General features: G+C 43.8%; 7 protein-coding genes and 1 non-coding gene across 11 annotated transcripts; 5 read left to right on the forward strand and 3 right to left on the reverse strand.

The window, feature by feature from the left end:
* The first annotated feature begins 2,178 nt into the window (after positions 1-2,178).
* LOC132793045 (uncharacterized) lies at positions 2,179-4,101 on the forward strand. 2 transcript variants are annotated; one of them, XM_060802642.1, is made up of 4 exons: positions 2,179-2,457; positions 2,921-3,302; positions 3,367-3,503; positions 3,570-4,101. In XM_060802642.1, the coding sequence occupies exons 1-4, from the start codon at positions 2,332-2,334 to the stop codon at positions 3,657-3,659; spliced, it is 735 nt and encodes a 244-aa protein (XP_060658625.1). In that variant the 5' UTR covers positions 2,179-2,331; the 3' UTR covers positions 3,660-4,101. The 2 variants fall into 2 exon arrangements, with proteins under 2 accessions (XP_060658625.1, XP_060658624.1); XM_060802641.1 differs by having other exon boundaries at positions 2,180-2,457; positions 3,567-4,099.
* Positions 2,541-2,781, reverse strand: LOC132794612 (U11 spliceosomal RNA). The gene has a single exon (XR_009633283.1). It is a non-coding gene; the product is annotated as a U11 spliceosomal RNA (small nuclear RNA).
* A 312-nt stretch (positions 4,102-4,413) lies between the features above and the next one.
* On the reverse strand, positions 4,414-6,690 carry LOC132788651 (gustatory and odorant receptor 63a). Of its 2 annotated transcripts, none has more exons than XM_060796160.1 (4): positions 6,541-6,690; positions 5,947-6,415; positions 5,741-5,890; positions 4,414-5,664 (listed from the first exon to the last, which is right to left on the reverse strand). In XM_060796160.1, the coding sequence occupies exons 2-4, from the start codon at positions 6,190-6,192 to the stop codon at positions 4,546-4,548; spliced, it is 1,515 nt and encodes a 504-aa protein (XP_060652143.1). In that variant the 5' UTR covers positions 6,193-6,415; positions 6,541-6,690; the 3' UTR covers positions 4,414-4,545. The 2 variants fall into 2 exon arrangements, with proteins under 2 accessions (XP_060652143.1, XP_060652142.1); XM_060796159.1 differs by having other exon boundaries at positions 5,947-6,441.
* On the forward strand, positions 6,674-8,276 carry LOC132788652 (hsp90 co-chaperone Cdc37). Its single transcript, XM_060796161.1, has 4 exons — positions 6,674-6,827; positions 6,887-7,090; positions 7,158-7,817; positions 7,881-8,276. The coding sequence occupies exons 1-4, from the start codon at positions 6,795-6,797 to the stop codon at positions 8,181-8,183; spliced, it is 1,200 nt and encodes a 399-aa protein (XP_060652144.1). The 5' UTR covers positions 6,674-6,794; the 3' UTR covers positions 8,184-8,276.
* Positions 8,277-8,425: 149 nt separating this feature from the next.
* On the forward strand, positions 8,426-9,714 carry LOC132788653 (dnaJ homolog subfamily B member 13). Its single transcript, XM_060796162.1, has 2 exons — positions 8,426-9,455; positions 9,512-9,714. The coding sequence occupies exons 1-2, from the start codon at positions 8,471-8,473 to the stop codon at positions 9,625-9,627; spliced, it is 1,101 nt and encodes a 366-aa protein (XP_060652145.1). The 5' UTR covers positions 8,426-8,470; the 3' UTR covers positions 9,628-9,714.
* Positions 9,715-9,793: 79 nt separating this feature from the next.
* LOC132788650 (patj homolog) lies at positions 9,794-12,948 on the forward strand. Its single transcript, XM_060796157.1, has 3 exons — positions 9,794-9,948; positions 10,013-11,645; positions 11,701-12,948. Exons 2-3 carry the CDS (start codon positions 10,134-10,136, stop codon positions 12,766-12,768), a joined length of 2,580 nt encoding a protein of 859 aa, XP_060652140.1. The 5' UTR covers positions 9,794-9,948; positions 10,013-10,133; the 3' UTR covers positions 12,769-12,948.
* A 99-nt stretch (positions 12,949-13,047) lies between these two features.
* LOC132788654 (protein JTB) lies at positions 13,048-13,607 on the reverse strand. Its single transcript, XM_060796163.1, has one exon. It carries the CDS (start codon positions 13,510-13,512, stop codon positions 13,048-13,050), a length of 465 nt encoding a protein of 154 aa, XP_060652146.1. The 5' UTR covers positions 13,513-13,607.
* Positions 13,608-14,007: 400 nt separating this feature from the next.
* LOC132791337 (GATA zinc finger domain-containing protein 10) lies at positions 14,008-17,675 on the forward strand. 2 transcript variants are annotated; one of them, XM_060800209.1, is made up of 4 exons: positions 14,008-14,249; positions 14,556-14,690; positions 16,406-17,026; positions 17,085-17,675. In XM_060800209.1, the coding sequence occupies exons 1-4, from the start codon at positions 14,132-14,134 to the stop codon at positions 17,486-17,488; spliced, it is 1,278 nt and encodes a 425-aa protein (XP_060656192.1). In that variant the 5' UTR covers positions 14,008-14,131; the 3' UTR covers positions 17,489-17,675. The 2 variants fall into 2 exon arrangements, with proteins under 2 accessions (XP_060656192.1, XP_060656190.1); XM_060800207.1 differs by lacking the exons at positions 16,406-17,026; positions 17,085-17,675 and adding exons at positions 14,970-15,674; positions 15,733-16,334 and having other exon boundaries at positions 14,010-14,249.
* Positions 17,676-19,940: the final 2,265 nt, after the last annotated feature.

The raw sequence follows: 19,940 nt of genomic DNA on the forward strand, positions 1-19,940 counted from the left end.
TAGTTAAATGACATGAAAGTGCAGCAGATTCAGTCAGACTGAAGTTGTTGCCAACTTGCAACAGCAACAGTCATCGTTGCTGCTGCAATGTGGTGCATATTAATGGCCCGAAGGTGTGCATGCCAATTGTCATGCGCTGAAATGCTTGTTAACAACAGCGATTGCTTTTCGAATCGGCTCCCACTCGAATGGTCAAGTTTTCAGTTTTCTTTTCCTTTTTTTCATTTTTTAATCAAAGCTTCCTCTTGCAGCTTAAGCTGTTGCTGTTGTGGCTGCAACTGTTGCAGCTCCTCCCCCGTGGCAATAACGCCACACATTTGTAATGTTGCTTCTGTTTCAGCCGTTTAAAGTGGCTCTCAAGTTTTGGCTTGCAACGCTTGCTTAGAAGCATTTTACAAGTTACTTTAAGGCAATCAATTTGTAGCCAAGTTGTTGCTTCTGCTGTTGCTGCTGCTGCTGCAGTTGGGTTGAGAGGGGGGCGAAAAACCAATCAAAAGAGCGTTGCGAACGCAAATTGAACGGCAAATAGCTGGAAGATGATATTTCAATACTTGAAGAGCCGGCCTCTGTTGAGGCCATAAATTATGAACGGGGCGACGCCTGCGCGTAGTTGCTTACTTTTTTGCAGTTATGATTATCGCGCCAAGTTCTTCTCTGCAGTGAAGTCTCGAGTTCAGGTTGCGAGTCAGGTTGAGCTTAACGCATTCAGAACAGCGCGCGTTTGCGTTCGCGTTGTTGTGTGCAAACAAATGTAAAAAATTTTTAATTGACTTTTGGATTTGCGCCACCGCCAGTTGCACTTTTTATGGCCCCTCGCGTGCATGCAGCTTAAAAGTTAATAAAACACGCCCAATGATAACAAGCCGCAAACAACAATGCCAACAACAACACAAAGCAGCAACAACCAGAAGAAAAGAGCAATGCATATTTTGCCCCTGAGGTCTTCATCATCTTCATCATGATGATGGTGGTGCTGGTGGTTGAAACATTGTGAGTGCTCCATCGCATCATCCTCGCCAGCTCGTAGAAAAACAATCAATTAAGCGTGCAAGTAGCTGACACAGGAGGAGCGCCAGTTGCCATTGGCAACAGTCAGTGGCACGACTCCAACTCTTCGACTCTTTTAGACTACGACTCTGATTCTTCTGGCCACAAAGTACCTCATCCAGCAACTGCTTCGTCGGCCTGGCCAATTTTATGGCCTGCTTTGGCAAAATTTATGTTACATTTTTATAGTTCAGTGTAAATTGACTTTTAAAATGTAAAATTTATCATAGCAAACGGCCCGCAGCGGTAGGAACCACATTTTAATTGCTTTATTTCGGATGTGCCGCCAACATCTGGCAACACTGGCCACAACAAAAAAGCTTTTGCGCTAAAAGCTTTGCATTGTCTCACGGCGATAAACATCTGCGCGACTGTAAAGCTTAAAAACAACCCCTAAAAGCTTCGAAAGTTAAAGTGTTTAGTGGTGAACGTTATTGAAATACTCTTCAATTTGGTTAACATACAGATAAATGATATAATTTTATAAATTCAAATGTAAGTTCATAATCCCGAAAATATATTTTTTGTCAGCCAAAAAGATTATCTATCTTTAACCCAAATATCAACTATTAACTCATTAAAAATACATAAAACTACAATATTATTTGCGAGTTCCACTTTAATTTTACCGTGTTTGTTATGTGTTATTAGAAATTGTATACTATATTATAAAATTCTTGTTTTTTTATAGTTTTTAGTTTTCAACGTGATTTGACAAATTTTTATTATAGTAAATCATAGAGTAAATCTTTCTTTAGCCAGTAGCCTTATTAGCTAAGAGATAAAGAATCCGTATCTCATGAATATCAATAATTTGTAACGGTATTTTAAGGCAATTTAACTAAGATAGTTTTCAGTTCAGTATCTATTTTGTGGAGATATACTTTATGATACATTTTTAGCAAGTATTATCACCTCCAGTCTCTACTAAAATTCCAAATCAAACAAATCAGTTCGTATACTTGATATACCCTCGCTGCGAAAGAGTTGTTGCACATGCAAAACAAACATTCGAAAGCTCACCGAATATCAAAACAGACCTTGGGAATGTACGATGCGCCTCCGCCGCGCTTCCGCGAAAAGCTCTCGCAAGTTTCAATTTAATGTACGTACGTGGGAGCCACAAATGAAGCGCCAACCCTTAAGTTGTCATTGGCAATTGGATGACGAAACGATTGCGACGAGTCGCAGCCAGTGGCAAAGTAATATACTTTAGTTGAGTGAAAGAAAAATCCATAAATTGATTAAAAAGTAAACAAATAAGTGGAAAACACACGCGAAATAATGTTGCTGCCAACGGTCAGCACAGGTGGCAAGTGGAGCTGTCGCCGCATCTGGGAAATGATGATGTCCCCCATATCACCGCGTAATCTGCGGACCACAGCATTGCTGACGAGCATCTACCAGCTGGTAAGTGTTGTTATTGCATTGATTGCGACGACGATGATGCACATAAGCTCCCACGCACGCACTTATGTAATGGATTAATCAAGTGGGGCACAGCGCACGGACACAAAACAATGCCATAAAATGTGCAGCCGCAAACCCCAAACAAAAAAAATTATGCACTGGATATGCAAAGCCATACCCCACTGAGCACGTTAGAAACCCATCGAAGGCGGCAATTTAGCGCACGCCCCCGCCCAACAAGGGGCGAATGGATGAGCCAACGGCGCAATGCGTCTGCACTATTGCTCCTGACATTAGAACATGCCAAAGACGAGCGCCCTTTTTAAAGCGCGAGCGTCAAACGTGGCTGGTGTCGTTGTGCACATAGCTTAAACCACTTGCGAATTATTAGCGCCAAAATTGCAAAATATTGTGCAACACTGAAAGTATCCGAAATTCATGCGTGAATTTTAAATCCTTCCAGCTCATCGCGCATTCCATTCTGTTTGTGGTGCTCCTTTGTTTGGCGCATGCAGAACAAATGCGATTGCTGCTTGATCTGGACATTGCGGATCAGAAGGATAGTGGCTTCTACAATATGTCTCCGTTCCACAACGACATGCGTCTCAAGACGGCCGCTCAACTCGCCGATGCTACCGAAAATGCACTTTATGTGCTGGCCAGCATTACAATAGTCTATGCTCTGAGTACCATTGCTCTCTTCTTTGGGGTCTACAAGAATAAGCCGGGCTTGATCATACCTTGGCTGGTTATGGAGTTTCTGGGCGTAATCGCTGCTGGAGTTTTTGTCTTTATGCTAAAGGATACGAAATTACCCATGATATTTGGCGGACAGTGTTTGTACTGTAAGTTCTTATTTCGATTTCAAGTTTTGGTTCAAACTTAAGATCAGCTGGTTACTTTTTGCAGTTGTCGTTAGTTATTCGCTGCTCTGCATGGATGCAGTCAAGTGGTATGTAATGCACAGCTTCTACCAAAGTCTGCGTACAATGAACAAATTGCGAGAGATCGCTACGGTTGCTATTCCTTGTCCAGCTCCAGGCACTGTAAGTCATAACCCAAAACTTAACTTATACAGATTAAAATGCAATATGAACTGTCTTCCATAGCAGATTCCTTATCAGTTCCGTCGTGAGCACATGTACCTGGGCAGCAATGGATACAAACACATTCTAACCGAATCGCCAGATGGACAGTGTTAAGTCCAAGTTAACGCTAATAAAAACGCTTCAAAATACTACGATGATCGATCAGAACCCTAAACCACAACGCCCTCGAACTTCCAGCATCTAAGTGTCTTAAATTCCGTTTGGTTTTTCATTGTAAATTTAAGTTTTTTGGAACGTGTGTGATATGGAATAACCACAGATAACTATTTTATATAGAGAAAATGGATCGAGAGGCAAAGAGATACATAGATAGGAATATGTAAACAAATGGCATATTCTTACGGCAATACAAACAGATAACACGATGATAATTAGCAAATGTGCAATAAATGCGATACATGCATTAACTATTTTCTATATAGCGCTTAAAGTTCCCTTCCCCCATATAAATATATATATATATACATTTAATCTTATCATGTAGTAGTTGTTGAAATTGCAACTTTATTTTAATTTAAATAAATCGAACATAACAAAAATGTTGTTGAATATAATATTAATCAAGTTGACTATTGCTGGATTCGAACCGGAGATCTTTATTGAGTGAAAGCTCGCTACTTTATACACTGCGCCACAGCAGCGAAGGAAGCGTCGAAGACAAAATGTGAAAAAGTAATTCATTGTATGTGCATCTCTTTTGCACTTATTCAAAGCTTATTGGGAATTTGTTGCTCTAATAATTCCAGTCGAATTGCATATAAAAACAAACGAGTTTTAAATTATTTCTTTAACAAAATTAAATCATGTCAATTGGATTTAAAGAATACACACATTTTTGTATTTTTCGTTTATTGTAAAATTTATTCTAAGCAGTTCTAAGTTTAATATTCAATTGTTGCCTAATTTGCTGTGCATTCACTATTTTGTTTGTTTATTCCTATTCCTAGTCGCATCACAAATCGTGCTACCTTGACCCAGTTCAACCCTTTCGACCACGCCCAGATCGGGTAACTGCTGCCACCGTTGTTGTGGTTGGTGGTGCCACAGAGGTGCTGGTGCTGGTGGCAGCCAGCAAGGTCATGTCATTAGACAAACTATCCATCAGCATATCGACGACTGTGACATTCGACGTGGCATCGCCATCGCCCTTGTCCGTTGGAATGCTGATCTGGAACTGCAGCAACACAACCAAATAGGTGACCATTGTGGTGAGCAGACCCTTGAAGAGAGTGCGATTAACATCAAAGAATCCGCCACAATTGATGTTCGATGGATTCATTTCGGTGGCACGCAAAAACATATTAATCTCTGTCTGGGCATCTGAGTTCATCCAGTTCAGCTCGACCATCAGCAGTTTCTTTTGGAAATTGGTGCGCACATTGACGGATGCATAGTGCGCCTCATCGCAAATGTAGAAGAGTAGTCCAATATTCCACAGCGCTGTGATGGTCAGACCAATATCCTTGATGCCAAATCCCTCCGACAGCTGCGACAATAGCCCATAAATTGACAGCGTAATGATAAAGAACAAATATAGACTCATGAATACAAATGTATAACAGAGCGCGTTGCCAGTGTCGCGGGTCAACTTGCTCAGCCGTAGCCACAAGACGCGATAGTCTGCGACCATGGCAGCGGGACCAATGTGTTTCAACGCCTTCTGAAAGCGCTCGGCCAGCAGATAAGCCGTTGTGCTGATTCCTTCGCAGATGAGAAACCACCAGGCGCCCAGCATGGCCGTCAAATTATCCAGTATGCAGTAGGGCACAACTTGATTGAGGTTCAAGTCCGACATAGTGATGTGTATAATAACCACCGATAGCACCGACAGTATTGGTAAGACTATGGCAATATAGACGCCCTTCTGGCGGAGATTCAGTGGCAAGCTGTGTCCAGAGATCTGATAGTACAGTACTTCAAAGTCATCCCAATCGTTGAACAAACGCGCTATCTTCTTGGCCTCCCACCACAGAATTGGTATTATAATAATGGGTAGTATGTTGACCAGAAACAAGTAAGCGATGACTGCCTCCTCGAAGGGGCCGCTCAGGGAGCGTACAATGTGAATGCGATTGTTGGCCACATAACCAACATAACACTGCCGACATAGTAAAAGTAATAGAAATGATTATTAGGGAAAACCCTTCTGACTAAGCAGCTTCTGACTGACTTACCGACAACAGAACGAAGAAAACTACAGAATAGAGAAATGCTCCCGAGTTCAAAGCAAACTTGGCACGAGCAGGACCACGGCGTACAATAGGCAGAACACCGATGATCCGCAGAAACCAGTTAACCGGCGCAATGTTGCGATAAAAAACACTCTGTCAGACAATTCAAATAAATACGTATAATTACACAATTTTATAATTGTTCTCACCGGTATAAAATCATTACTAATCGAGCCCACGGTGCTCACCGAACTTCTCTTGCCATTTCCTGGTGCCTGGTAACCACTATCCAAACGTTCAGCCAGCCCAATGGAATACTTGCGTACGCCATGTAGGTAGGCCTGCGCATTTCCACTGTTTATGGGCTTGGCATTCAGGAATACCGTGTCCGGTTTTTTACGTCTATAGTAGCTGGCCATTGTTAACGAACTGTGAGTCCTTATGATTGACTCCATGCTAGGCTAGCGCCTTTAGTCCCAGACATTGCCATTAAAAATGCATTTAACCTCGCCCTCTATTTGTTTCTCATTGTTTACATTGCAAGAACAACTTGAGTTTCCTGTTGATTTCGCTTGTTTGTCTTCTGCATGCATTAACCTTAACCGTGTGTCCCAATTTCAAATTAATGTCAATGGCGCGCACTTGCCCGAACCTCGTCAACATCACTGTTTCACAACACTGTCAATGCAATCGATAAATAATCCCTGCCCAACAGCCATGATTATTGAAAGTTATGACGCGTGTGTGTTGTGATTAAATTCTTTTTTTTTTTTGTAAATTCATTAATTTACAAACGACTTTACCTGCATTTGCCATAAATAATAGAACATGCTGTTTCCATTTAAAATTTTTTTTTTTTAAATATAAGTAAATCCCGTGATGTGTGACCAGCTTGCTTTTATGTCAGTGATATATAACAATATATTTTTCCACCTAAATTTCTATCTATTTCAAGTTTGAGCTTCCGGTCACTCTGATTGGCACAAATATTTCTAGAATTTTTGCAAATTAAGCCGAATTTTATTGTTTTCACAATCCGAAACACGGAACAGTTAAAATGGTCGACTACAGCAAATGGAAAAATATTGAAGTGAGTATTTCGATACACAAGTGTAAAGATTGTTCACAACACAAACTCCCAACGTGCAGATTTCGGATGATGAGGATGAAACACACCCGAACATTGATACCCCTTCATTGTTCCGCTGGCGGCATCAGGCACGAGTTGAACGCATGGCGGAGTCGGAGAAAGAGAAGGAGGACATGAAAGCGAAACGCCAGAGTTACCAGGCCCGCTTGATGGACGTCAAGGAACGCATCAGCAAGAAAGACGGTGACGAGGCCGCACTAAAGGTGAAATGGGTGCAACCACCATTTATTTATTCAATTAGTCATCTCTCACATTGTTGTGTTATCGCAGAAAGAGTTGGATAAGATTGAAAACGAAGGCAAAGACCTCGATCGTCAGGAGAACGAATTGCTCAAGAAAGACAAGAAGACGCCATGGAATGTGGACACAATCAGCAAACCTGGTTTCGAAAAGACCGTCATCAACAAGAGGGCCGGTCGCAAACCCGATGAGAATCTGAGCGAAGAGGAGCGCGAGCAGCACCTCAAACAGTTCGTAAAGGACAATGAGAAGCTGTGTAAGGAATACGGCATGCTGCGCAAATACGATGCATCCAAGCGTTTTCTGCAGAGCAACCTACATTTGGTGTGCGAGGAGACAGCAAACTATTTGGTCATTTGGTCCATCAATTTGGAGATGGAGGAGAAGCACGAGCTGATGGCTCATGTGGCGCATCAGTGCATTTGCATGCAATACATACTTGAGCTGGCCAAACAACTGGACGTCGATCCGCGTGCCTGTGTCAGCTCGTTCTTCCAGAAGATTGAACATTGTGGTGTCGAGTATCGCCAACAGTTTGAGAGTGAGATCGAGGGATTCAAGGGACGCATTCAGAAACGTGCCCAAGAGAAAATTCAAGAAGCTGTGGCACAAGCAGAGGAGGAGGAGCGCCAGGAAAATATGGGACCCGGGGGCCTTCATCCAGCTGATGTGTTTGAAACGCTGCCCGATGTAAGTTTGCGACTTTACCAAGTTAATATAAATCCGTTTAACTATTATTTATTTTGTTTACAGGAACTGAAGGCTTGCTTTGAGTCGCGTGATATTGAGCTGCTGCAGAAGACAATTGCCACAATGCCCGTAGATGAGGCCAAGTATCATATGAAGCGATGTGTTGACTCTGGTCTTTGGGTGCCCAATGAAGGCGAAGCGCCCTTCAAAGATGATAAGGGCGATGAAGCTTCCGGCAGTAAAACTGACGAGAAGAAGCAGGAGGAAAAGGAGCAAAAAACTACCTCGCCAAGCGCCAAGAAAGCAGAGGAGAAGGAGAAAGAGGAGCCCATCTATACAGGCGTTAGCACTGAGGATGTCGATTGATTGATTGTCGTCCCTTAAAACCGATGCAGATTAATGGATTATGCTTAAATTATAAGTCGTACTATACTATAAAAACAAAACAACAACATAAACTACTCATTCGTTGACAATTGTACTCATGCATTTCCGATTCTGATTCAGAGTTCAGTTTGTATATAATTTGAGCCAAAACAAATTCTCAGTACTCAGTAAACTGAGTTTGAGATTTCAATAAACAAAACAAAAGCATCAAGCTATCAACGTAAATAAGAATTGTTTATTATTCGAATATTATATTTTCCTTAACAATGAATCGTCCTGAACTGGATTACTATGCGGTGCTGGACATGCCGCGCAGCGCGAGCAAGGAGCAATTAACTTTGGCTTATCGTCGCCTCGCAGTTCGTCTCTGCCCGCATCGCGACAAGAAGTACGAGCAGGACTTTGTGCCTCTGGCCCAAGAAGGAAAACTGACACATCTGTCGCCCATGTCTGAGTTTAAGCAATGGGCTTATATCAATATGGCGTTCGATGTACTTGGCCATGATCTATATCGGGCGATCTATGATCGTTATGGCGAAGCAGGTCTCTTCGAGGGTGTCATGCTGCCCAATGGCTATTTTCCGCCCTATCAATATCATGGCGATCACATGAAGGTCTACGAGGCTGTCTTTGCCAGCTACTCGCCCTATGCTAACCTCATAGATGCGGTAACCAATCCACCGAGTCTTTATGCAACTCGTGAGCATGGCATTGGTGTGCGGCACAAGGATACGAATACCGAACGCATCATTCATTTGTCGTTGGAGGAGGTGCGCACGGGTTGTGTGAAGCTAATGCATGTGTGGCGTCAGGAGATCGTAGACATCAAGGAGTCGCGACTGGAGAAGCGAAAGCATACGCTCAAGCTGAACATACAACCAGGTACGACGGCAGGCACACGGTACTGCTTCAAGGAAGAGGGCGATCGTTATCCAACCACAATCCCGGGTGATATCATCTTCATTGCGGCCGATAAGCCGCATCCCGTCTTCGAGCGCCGCAATATGCATGATCTGGTCTATCGCTATAACATAACGTTGTGTCAGGCGTTCACGGGATTCATCTTTTTCGTCCAGACATTGGACAAGCGCCAGTTGAAGATTGTCGTCACGGATGTGGTGACTCCAGGCTATCAGAAGATTGTACCGTGTGAGGGATTACCGAAGTGTCGTAATCTGGATGCCGTGTCTGCCATTAAGCATGCCAATAAGCGATTTGAAGACTTTGGCGATCTCATTATTGAGTTTAACTGTAAGCACTTAAACAACAGCAATCTTATATTTCACTTCCAACGAACAATTTTCTAGACATATTCCCCAAATACTTGACGCCAGAAATGAAGGCGATGACGCGGCAGTTCTTCACGGAGTTCCAGAAGCATGAGCAGGCATTAGAAGCTCAAGAAAAGGAGCACCTATCGTGAATGATTTCTGTTATATTTATTTTAATGCAGCAATAAACAAAATTGAAGTGGTTCAAAATTTGCTACATAGCGCGCATTCACAATAGCATTACCGTTTTTGGTATATTTCCATATATTCCGGTCACACTGAGTTGCATTCCTATAGGCAGCCATAAAAAATCGATGTATTGTCATCGCTAATAGGCAGCTACAAATCACAGAGCATAATTAACAAAAAGAAAAAAACGAAAAAACAACGAAACAGAAAAATAAAAGCAATAACGAAATACGAAAACGAGGCAGCTGATTAAACAAGGAAGTCACCAATTGCAGTTCCAGCTGGTGAGCAAGCAGAGATAAGTAAAATAAGACTTGAAACTATTGAGGCTGCATAATTCAATTACAGACACCTGACAACACGACACGCCCCCCGCCCTCAACGGAATTACGCTCGACTGCAAAGTGGAAGAGGAAGCAGAAGCTGGGGCAAGTTGACCGCACCCACAACAAAACATAAAACATAAAAAATGCATTTGAGCGCCGATATCTCAAGTGCTTTGCAGCAAATCGAAGCTGTCAAAAAGGGCATCGATGACTCTGACGATGCTAAACTGCAAATGCAGACGACGGAGAGTCTCAACACCATCTTGGGTATTCTCACAGATCCCGTATTTCGCACCATCGCCCATGTGCAGGAATCGCTCTTTGAACTTGGCATCCAATTAGGTCAACATCCTTCCATGTTGCCCAATGACTTTGACATCGATGTCTCCGGGAATCTGGTGCTTAGCCTAAATGGTGGCGAGGTGATGTATGATTCCTCGGCGCCTGCCAGTCCAGATAAGTCCACTTCGACTGCTGGAGAATTGGAAGCCCGACCCCAGAGCCAAAATTCCAAGACAGCAGCCAATGCGGATTTGTATGCCACGGATTACGCGCAAATCCAAGCAATTGAACTGGTCAACGATGGCACTGGACTTGGATTTGGCATTATTGGAGCCCGCAACTCGGGCGTGATTGTCAAGACAATTTTGCCAGGCGGCGTGGCGGATCGTGATGGCCGGTTAAGGTCTGGAGATCACATACTCCAGATTGGCGATGTGAATTTGCACGAAATGGTTTCGGAGCAAGTGGCCGCTGTGCTGCGCCAGTCGGGCACGCATGTCCGTCTCGTGGTGGTGCGTCCGATTGAGCAGTCACTGCCGACGCCACAATATGCCTTGGAACCGGGCAGTGCTGTGGTACCTACGCGTGTCCTTGTTGATCCTGCAGAGCTGGAACGTTATCTCATCTCGACTGGCTACCCAGAGATCTTTGGTGAGAGTTCAACGGCATCCACGCCACAAACAACCACGGAAGATGAGCGTTTTGTGTATCGTGGCGAGACATCGATGCTCATCGATCCTAGCATTGATTTGGAAGAGTTGCTGGCATTGCCTGAGACGGAGAAGTTGCAAGTGGAGTTGAAAAAAGATGCCAATGGCTTGGGTATCACCATTGCCGGCTATGTTTGCGAAAAGGAGGAGTTATCGGGCATCTTTGTGAAGAGCGTCTCGCCGGGATCAGCTGCAGACTTGAGTGGACGGATACGCGTCAACGATCGCATCATCGAGGTGGATGGTCAATCGTTGCAGGGCTATTCTAATCACCAGGCAGTTGAGCTGCTCAAGAAGTCCGGTCAAGTGGTGAATCTGCGACTCGAACGATATTTGCGTGGACCCAAATACGAGCAACTGCAACAGGCCATTGCAGCGAATGCCAACGAGAAGTTGCCCACTAGCAGTGCACCTGGCACGCCTTGCCGAGCTCCCTTGCCCACTCCTGTAGTCACCTCGAGCTCTGCCGTCGAACTGGAGGATGAAACGCTGCCAGCGCCAGAGGCATTTATGATGACCACGCCGCCTTCCAGCTCTTTGGCCACTACGACGACGCTAAGCAGCTTTGGCGCTGGCAAGCAGCTGGTTGCTGTGCGGGATTCGATCGAAGGCACCACCAAGATTGTGCCCACGGAAGTTGTGCAGCTGGCGGACAAACAGGAGGTGTGTGTTTCTCTTCTTCATTTTGTTCATTGCTTAACTTTTTATGTCTCTGTAGACCGCTGTGCATGCCAAGAATGCGAGCTTAATCACGCGTCACAAGTACTACACGGATCCAGATCTTAGCGAGGAGATGGAGGCCGACATTGTGCGCAAGTGGCAAAAGATTGTGGGCGCCGACATGGAGGTGATCGTGGCGCAGATTAAAAAGTTTGCTGTCGGTGGATTGGGCATTTCGCTGGAGGGCACCGTCGATGTCGAAGGTGGCCGCGAGGTGCGTCCTCATCATTATATACGCTCTATACTGCCCGATGGTCCGGTGGGCGTCAATGGCGTCTTGCGCTCAGGTGACGAACTCTTGGAGGTGAACGGCGAACGTTTGCTGGGTATGAATCATTTGGAAGTGGTGGCCATACTGAAGGAGCTGCCACTGGATGTGCGCATGGTTTGTGGACGTAGCAAAGCCACCACACTGTTGCCCTTCTCCGACGACACTCTCAAGAAGCTGAGCAATAACTTTGAGAATCTGCTGCCGGCCACCGATCGTCTGGTCAAGGCGAAATCTGATGGCAGTTTGGCTACAGCGGGATCGGTTGCTGATGCTGATAATGTGGCTGTGGCAGCAGCATCGTTTAACAAGCTCAAATCTCGTTCGTTGGAGCCACTCACCGGACTGGCGATGTGGTCATCGCAGCCACAAATCATTGAGCTGCTGAAGGGTGATCGCGGTTTGGGCTTCTCTATTTTGGACTATCAGGATCCCTTGGACTCGAATGATACATTGATTGTAATACGCTCGCTAGTGCCCGGTGGCGTTGCCCAGCTGGATGGCCGATTGATACCAGGCGATCGTCTGCTGTTTGTCAACTCAATTAATCTGGAAAATGCTTCGTTGGATCAGGCAGTGCAGGCATTGAAAGGTGCACCAAAGGGAGTGGTCCGCATTGGCGTTGCCAAGCCGCTGCCCATGACCGATAATTCGCTGAAGGCGTGCAGCAATGCGAGCGACGAGACCCTAGAGCAGCAGCAACAATCACCGCCAGCGTTGCCCACAGCAGCGCCGCCTCCGCCGCCAATTGAGGCCAAGGGACCAGAGCCTGATCTGATACCCGATTGGCGCAATTAAATGCTGAAGCATTCAAGTTATTTGTTGCGTAGTGTTGTTGACCAGAACCGCTCGAGCAGCGGTTCAGCTCAGTGCTGCAATTCCGAATCTACATTTATCGCAATATTTTCCCCACATTCCAATTTAGTATTAGTCATATGAATTTAATTGTACTTAACTTAATGCCTAAATAAATTATATGCAATTCGTTTACAAACAAACGTTCAAAATATGTACACAGTGAATTGGGAGAGATTTGAGTATCCTTGTTTTCCTGATCCTACTCCTGATCTTCATGGGTTACTGCACCCGATTCAACTGGCGTTCGATGCGCATATAATTGCGGCGGGAGAGCACTCGATCTCGAGCATAGCTTGCCAAATATGTGATTACGCCCATCACAAAGGTAAACAGCTCGAACTTGAGGAAGTTGCGCTGCTCGATTAACGCCACACGATCACAGCTCTTCGTCACAATTTCGCCACTCTGACAGCGCAACACCTCCTTGTAGTGTGTGTGTATGCATACGCCCAAACTGCGGCTGACGATGTCGAAGTCTGAGCACGGATGACACTCCTGGACCACGGTGTAGGGCTCGTGTTTCCAGCACGTCGAATTATTCTCAATCACAAACTGCTGGTTACGACGTCGTGCCACGCTGCCCTCCGCAGCGTATCGGGATTCCACAATCAGCACTAAAATGGTGACGAGGGTGAGGGCGCCAAGGCCCAGGACCATGTGATGCCTCTGGCAGTTCTCGAGCATTGTGTGCACAATTATAAAATTAACTAATTCGTAAATTCGTCGTCGTCGATGTGTCTGTTTTTTGTGTCTGTTTTTTCACAGCTGTTTAACCAGGGCTGGAAACAATGAGTCATCTGTATATGTTTGTACTTGGTTTAATTCGATACCATTTGTCTTTCCGATACCATTTTAAATAAACTGTTATTTTATAATGATATTAAATTCACTTTTACAACATTTATGATGTGTTTATGTTTTAATATTATTATATGCAAGAATATGAATAACATGTGTTATATAAATAACAGATAAGTAACTGAATTATATTTATTATTGTTGCGCTTCCGCTCATTACTTAATTTTTTTTCAAATTATTTATGTAATATCAACAATGTTTTAAAAAAATTAAAAGTTATATAATTCGAGCTGATATTTTATTTATACTCAAATGGCGTACCCAGCATCGCCGCGAGCGATGCATCGATAACCAGCTATCGATAACTGTTGCTGTTTACGAACAAGTAAAACATGCAAATAGCAAGGAAGGGACAGAGACCAAAACAATTACGAAGATAGCCCCCAAAGAGAAACGTGGAAAATTTATGAAAAACTGTGAAAATTGTGTGGTGGCGCATTGAAAATGGTGCTGCGATCGGGAATTATAATTCCATTTCAATTTCGCGATACTAAGAAGCTGCTCATGATTGGCGTGCCCGAGGAGAATCGAAATTTAAACATATGGGACTTGAAGAATGTTGGTAAGCTTTTTTTGGTTGGCGGGGGCCAGAAGAGGCGCAGCTGCTGCAGGTGCAGGGGTGCTGGGGTGCAGGTGTTGTTGCGGGGGTCAAAAGCAGCGCACGCTGCTTGTGCCTCATGCCCTGGGCAGGTCGTTAAACTTAATTGCCTTTTAGAATGTACACATATGTATCTCTATATGCTTGTGTGCGTGTGTTGATATAGAGAGGAGCAACACCCCAAAAAAAAAGCAAAAAAAAACGTGCATAGTAAATACATAAATACTGAACTGGACATTGGAATTTAATTGAATTTTTGTGTGTTTGTAGTGCGTGCTGCATTTGGCATATACAATTTCGAGTTTCGCAACAAAAAGATTGGCTTCAACATACCCGATGAACTACTACTGCATTATTTGGCCCAACGTCACGACCTCACCAATTTCGTTATAGAAATCAGCCAAGGTAAGTACTATCTATGTATAAGTACATATGATAAGTTTAGCCGCGTTCTACACTAGCGTTTAAGCCAACCCCCAAACCCAATTAACCATTTTTTGTGGACACATATAGTTGTGTGTGTGCTCTATATAGTATGTGCTGATATATATCCCAGCATATACGTATTATATATATAGAGTGATCTGTGTATATAGACGCGGCAACCGTAAACGTGCTTTGCTTGTAAGTCTCTGCCAAATTGCCTTGTAATAAAACTCGCATTGAAAATGCTTCCTCTTGCAGCCCTAGACGATGGTCATGCCAAGGAGCTGCTCTCCTACGAGCCCTCCTGCTCGATGGCGGCCCTCAAGCAGCAGCAGCAGCAACAACACCAACAGCAACAACAGCAGCAGCAACATCATCATCCACATTCACATCCCCATCAACATCATCAGGTGCCACTGCCACAACGCTCCAACGAAAGTCATACACATGAGTACGTAGCAAGCGGAGCAGCTGCAGCTGCATCCGCAACATTACCGGGCTCGCAACCAAATTCACCAGCTTTGGGCGTATGCAACGAACCCGTCGATTCACCGCTGGAGCATGCCAACAATTCCAATTCGGATCATGCAGACACAGCACAAAAACAACAACTGCGCATTGTTTCCAGCTATTCGGAACGCACACCTGAATCGTTAACACAATCCATTGATCCCATGGACATAATACCCAAAGCTGAGTCTGAATCCGAAGTGGAACGTGCAGCGCGTGCTGCACGCTTTCAGGCCAGAGAACATCAACAGCAGCAACAGCACCAGCAGCAGCAGCGACAACAGCAGGAGCAGCAGCACGCCCAAGCCTTGCAACAGGAGGCACAGGCGTTGCAGCATGTGCTGCCCAGCCAACAGTTCTTCACCAACTATGCGCACAGTCTGCCCTCAATGACGGCACCAAATACTTCCCAGCAGCCTCCTTATACGCCTGGTCTGATGAGTCGCTTTAGAAGTGAGTATTAAACTTGAATAATATCTCAATCTCTTCTAAATTATCGAATACTTTATAGAACGTGGTGAACGCATGTCGAAGGATCAAAAGGAGCTGTATGTGAAATTCTTTGAGGATAATCCCTGCATGTTGTCGAACCATCGTCGTCACGATGGACTCACCGAGCCACTCTGGGCCAAATTGGCACACATGTTGAACAGCGTGCCGCAGGGCGCCGTCAAGAATGTGGAGGATTGGAAGCAGACGTTTGATGCCTGGCGTTATCGCATTTTTATGTACACACGCTACAACTCCAAGCTGAGCATGTCGGAGACGAGTGACCCAAAGAACTTTAAACCGCTGACAGCCACCGATCAGAAGGCGTATGCCATGTGGACCAGTCACAAGCACATTGCACCGCCGGACTATGAGAAAATGGATATGTTTGTGCCGCTGGACGAGAGCACAACGGCGACCAACAGCTACGACTATTGAGCCAAAAAGCCCCGGGACACCAGTGCAAAAAAAAAAAAACTGTTAAACGATGACGACGCCGATAATGTTGATCATGCTAATGATCACGATAAGGATGAAATTGAAGATAATGTGTACTTTAACTAATACTAAGCGCTAAATACATTATGTTTAAGCAAACATAAATACAAAACAAGCTGTTTCCATCACAGGCGTAGCTTTAAGTGCCATTTTGCTATTGTTCTTCTCATGTCTAATTGCTTTCTTGTTGCTTGCAGTATACGATGCCGCCCTGGAGAGTTATGTGCTGCATCCGCAATGTCGTTGTGGCGCCCAGAAACTCCTTAACGAATCGCCTGCGCCGGAGGAACCTACGAATTTGTGCCAGACGAACAATGTGATCGATGCCGCTCCCTCAACGTCGAACATTGTGTTGCCCAACTGTGACGATGACGATCAGGAAACCATGAAGTATCGCATTGATAAGGCGAGCAGCGGTGCAGCTTCTGCTGAGTTGGGCATGCCTGCCTACGAGCCGTGTTCACCGAAAATGGATTATGATACGCAAGATGAATTGCCGGATTCGCCGCACTCGCAACAACATCAACAACAACAACAGTTGCAGCAGGTTGCGATGGTGTCGTTACCACCGCCACCGTCCACACATCATCAGCATCATCATCAGCACGAGGAGGAGCAACAGCAGCTGTTGCAGGATCGCATACAGCACGAGTTCTTGCTGCAGCAGCAACATCAGCATCAACATTTACAGCAACAGCATTTGGCACTGCTGCAGCAACAGGAGCAGCAACAACACCAACAGCAGCAGCACCAACAACAACAACAGCAACAAGGCGTCAACATGGCAATCACAGCAACGGGCACAAATAACATTCGACGTATGTATTAGTACGCTGAAAAGTATGCTATATTAATAATTTCTCAATGATTTTACAGAACGTAAGGAACGCATGTCAAAACGCCAAAAGGAATTGTATGTGCACTTTTTGCAACAACATCAGTTCATCAACGATCATAGACGCAACGATCCTGTGCTCGATCCCTACTGGCTAAAGCTGGCCAATCTGTTGAACGCTGTGCCACAGGGCGCCGTCAAGCATGTGACGGAATGGAAGCAAACCTTTGACAATTGGCGCTATCGTATCTTCCTCTATGCGCGCTACAATTCCAAATTGCAGGACGAGGAGGCGCAGAATCCTCGCAACTTTAAGCCGCTGACACGCACCGATAAACAGGCCTACAACATGTGGATACGTAATTCGGATACGGCGCCACCAGATCTAGATAAAATGCGAAATGTCTTCTGCAACATGGAAGAGAGCACCACGCACCAGGACTAGAAGATGTATCGAAGAAGATAACGAAGTACTTGAGGAGACGTTTTCACAAATTGCCATTGTCGTAGTCTGTAAGAGATTGGTTTTTTTCCATTTTTATTATTTTACCATTTGTTTTTTTCGTGTTAAATGTGTGCGTTTTTTGTATAGCTGAAAATGTATTTTGCCTTTTCGTTGTTACACTAATATACATTAAAAAATAAGTATACAATTATGTGTTGAGATGAGATAATCTAAAGTCCAGATTTTACATCCCTTTTTGTGAGAGAGAACCTTGAACCTCAAGATATAATTTCTGTGTCATTTTTCAGCGAAGTTGACAAACTCCTTTCGATTCCATCGATACGTGTGCAGCGACTTTTGCAAGTTTCTATGACTCTACGACATTTGTATATGTTTGTACTTCCCTATCTAAGAAACATGTATCAAGATCTAGACACCTACGTCTCTGGGCCTCTTATGCGTTGATTAATTTGCTGCCCCCGGGGCGTACAGCATCGCAATCTGTGGGTACTTGTCGCACGAGCTTCGATAGCTGCCGCTGCCGCTGCTGCTGCTGTTCGAAACTAATCCGGCGATCATTAATTAACTGTTCAATCAAATCCGATACACTCAATGTGCTGTCGGTCGACTGTCGCTTTGCCGTTTTGGCGCTACAGAGAACGCTCTGGGGATTATTGGTTGCTTACTCCGACTCTTGCAAAAACAAAAGTTCTCGTTTATTATATACATTCCATATACTATTCAAATTTAACAATAATTTCTTCTTTTCAAATCAGTTCTGCTGGTTGGTCATTGTCAGGAATAATTTAGTTGACTCTGATTACTTTTATTTATGGCATTTGTTGTGCGCAACAAGCTAAATACAATAATATATATATTGCAGAAATCGTGTTTATAAATAACACACAAATGTGTTTGTTACATAAATTAATAACTTAAATGAGCACTGCTCCGATACCTCGTAAACTATTCACTTGTCTAATCGACTGTCCCATTGTCGATTTGTCCACCCGCCTCCTCCGTCTGTCCGTCTTTCTGACTGTCTGGCCGTCTGTCCGTTATCTTCAGCGGCAATTGCCATTACTAATAAAGATAAATGATTGTGTGCTCATTAAAAGGAAAAAAAAAATGTTTCAAAGGCATTGAGCCAGGTTATTGGCTGTTGGCGATTCTGTGACTATTCACTTTACGTTTTGCGGTTCTCTCTCTTTCTCTCTGTGGCTAAAGCTGTCATGTTATATCCATATCCACCATGCCGATAACTGTAGCATTCAGTCAAGCGTTCAAGATCAATACACGAATATGCTACGTGTGTATTCTCAAATATTATTTGCATACATGGCTTTCAGCTCAGCTCCACTCCACTCAACTTAGCTGTAGGCCGTGCCAGTTGACAGCCTCAACTGGGTGGCGTTCGATTTATAAGTTATGACAGGCCGCGGAAAACAATGCAACGAGTAGCTCAAGTAGCGCAGCAACACTTCATGCATAAAACATGATCAAACCTTATACGAGAGAATATTTATATTGAAGCATTGTGTTATATAGAGCACAACGCAATGGCAATCGGCGAGATAAAGGACAGTTACAAAGTTAAACCAAATCGGAAGACAGCATATTGCAAAAGCTAATAAAAAAAGCAATTTATAATTTATGTACTTTTTAATTAACCTCATTGATAACAAAACAAGTGTGCTAACTTGCTTTACATGCAAATATCAATTTCAAGAATTGTCTGCAGCCTTGCTCAATCTTTACAAACAGCAACAGCACAAAAAATTGTTCATAAATTAACCTGTCACTTTCAATAGTTTACAAAAATTACCATCAGATTATTTCGCCTCAAAAATTCTCCCACACTCTCTAAATGGGAGGAAAAAAAACAACAACTGCTGCAAGCAGTAGCTGCCACTTGCTGCTGCAAGTGCAGCCCACAAAATCATCAGATCAATCATAAATACTCGGGCGAGCAGCAACAAACAAAATGCTATAAACAAAATATATGAAAAAAATAAAAACGATAAAGAGATTGAGATCTTTTTGTAAGACCTGTTTTATCCAATGAGATACCGAGAGTACTCTAAGTATCATATATGCAGTACTTTATTCGCTGGAGAGCAAGTTGTCAAGCGATTGCGATTCGAGCAGACATTTCTGTTGATTTACTATTGGAACAAATAGTACATAATTGCAAAAACTTGTGTATGCTAATCGATTGATTGATATGCCTTTATAATTACATATTTACATTTTAATTACGACACTTTAAGTGCCCTGAACCTGAACTACATACGTGAGGCATGTGAATGTGTCTGCGAAACAATTCAATCTTCAAACCTTTTCGGAAGTGTAGGAAATTGAATTTGAACATAATATAAATTTGATAATGCGCTTTAAAATTCTTAAGCAGAAATTTACACAAATTTATTGAACAAAAAGTGAACACATTAAT

The sequence above is a fragment of the Drosophila nasuta genome, chromosome 3 (assembly GCF_023558535.2).
Source record: "Drosophila nasuta strain 15112-1781.00 chromosome 3, ASM2355853v1, whole genome shotgun sequence".
NCBI lineage: Eukaryota > Metazoa > Arthropoda > Insecta > Diptera > Drosophilidae > Drosophila > Drosophila nasuta.

Coding starts and splice junctions, on each gene's coding strand:
- LOC132793045 (XM_060802641.1), top strand. CDS start 2,332: ATGTTGCTGCCAACGGTCAGCACAGGTGGCAAGTGGAGCTGTCGCCGC. Junction 2,458..2,920: donor TGACGAGCATCTACCAGCTG/GTAAGTGTTGTT, acceptor AAATCCTTCCAG/CTCATCGCGCATTCCATTCT. Junction 3,504..3,566: donor CTTGTCCAGCTCCAGGCACT/GTAAGTCATAAC, acceptor TGTCTTCCATAG/CAGATTCCTTATCAGTTCCG.
- LOC132788651 (XM_060796160.1), bottom strand. CDS start 6,192: ATGGAGTCAATCATAAGGACTCACAGTTCGTTAACAATGGCCAGCTAC. Junction 5,891..5,946: donor TTAGTAATGATTTTATACCG/GTGAGAACAATT, acceptor ATTGTCTGACAG/AGTGTTTTTTATCGCAACAT. Junction 5,665..5,740: donor TTTTCTTCGTTCTGTTGTCG/GTAAGTCAGTCA, acceptor CTATGTCGGCAG/TGTTATGTTGGTTATGTGGC.
- LOC132788652 (XM_060796161.1), top strand. CDS start 6,795: ATGGTCGACTACAGCAAATGGAAAAATATTGAA. Junction 7,091..7,157: donor GTGACGAGGCCGCACTAAAG/GTGAAATGGGTG, acceptor GTGTTATCGCAG/AAAGAGTTGGATAAGATTGA. Junction 7,818..7,880: donor TGTTTGAAACGCTGCCCGAT/GTAAGTTTGCGA, acceptor TTTTGTTTACAG/GAACTGAAGGCTTGCTTTGA.
- LOC132788653 (XM_060796162.1), top strand. CDS start 8,471: ATGAATCGTCCTGAACTGGATTACTATGCGGTGCTGGACATGCCGCGC. Junction 9,456..9,511: donor TCTCATTATTGAGTTTAACT/GTAAGCACTTAA, acceptor ACAATTTTCTAG/ACATATTCCCCAAATACTTG.
- LOC132788650 (XM_060796157.1), top strand. CDS start 10,134: ATGCATTTGAGCGCCGATATCTCAAGTGCTTTGCAGCAAATCGAAGCT. Junction 11,646..11,700: donor AGCTGGCGGACAAACAGGAG/GTGTGTGTTTCT, acceptor ATGTCTCTGTAG/ACCGCTGTGCATGCCAAGAA.
- LOC132788654 (XM_060796163.1), bottom strand. CDS start 13,512: ATGCTCGAGAACTGCCAGAGGCATCACATGGTCCTGGGCCTTGGCGCC.
- LOC132791337 (XM_060800207.1), top strand. CDS start 14,132: ATGGTGCTGCGATCGGGAATTATAATTCCATTTCAATTTCGCGATACT. Junction 14,691..14,969: donor CGTTATAGAAATCAGCCAAG/GTAAGTACTATC, acceptor TTCCTCTTGCAG/CCCTAGACGATGGTCATGCC. Junction 15,675..15,732: donor TCTGATGAGTCGCTTTAGAA/GTGAGTATTAAA, acceptor AATACTTTATAG/AACGTGGTGAACGCATGTCG.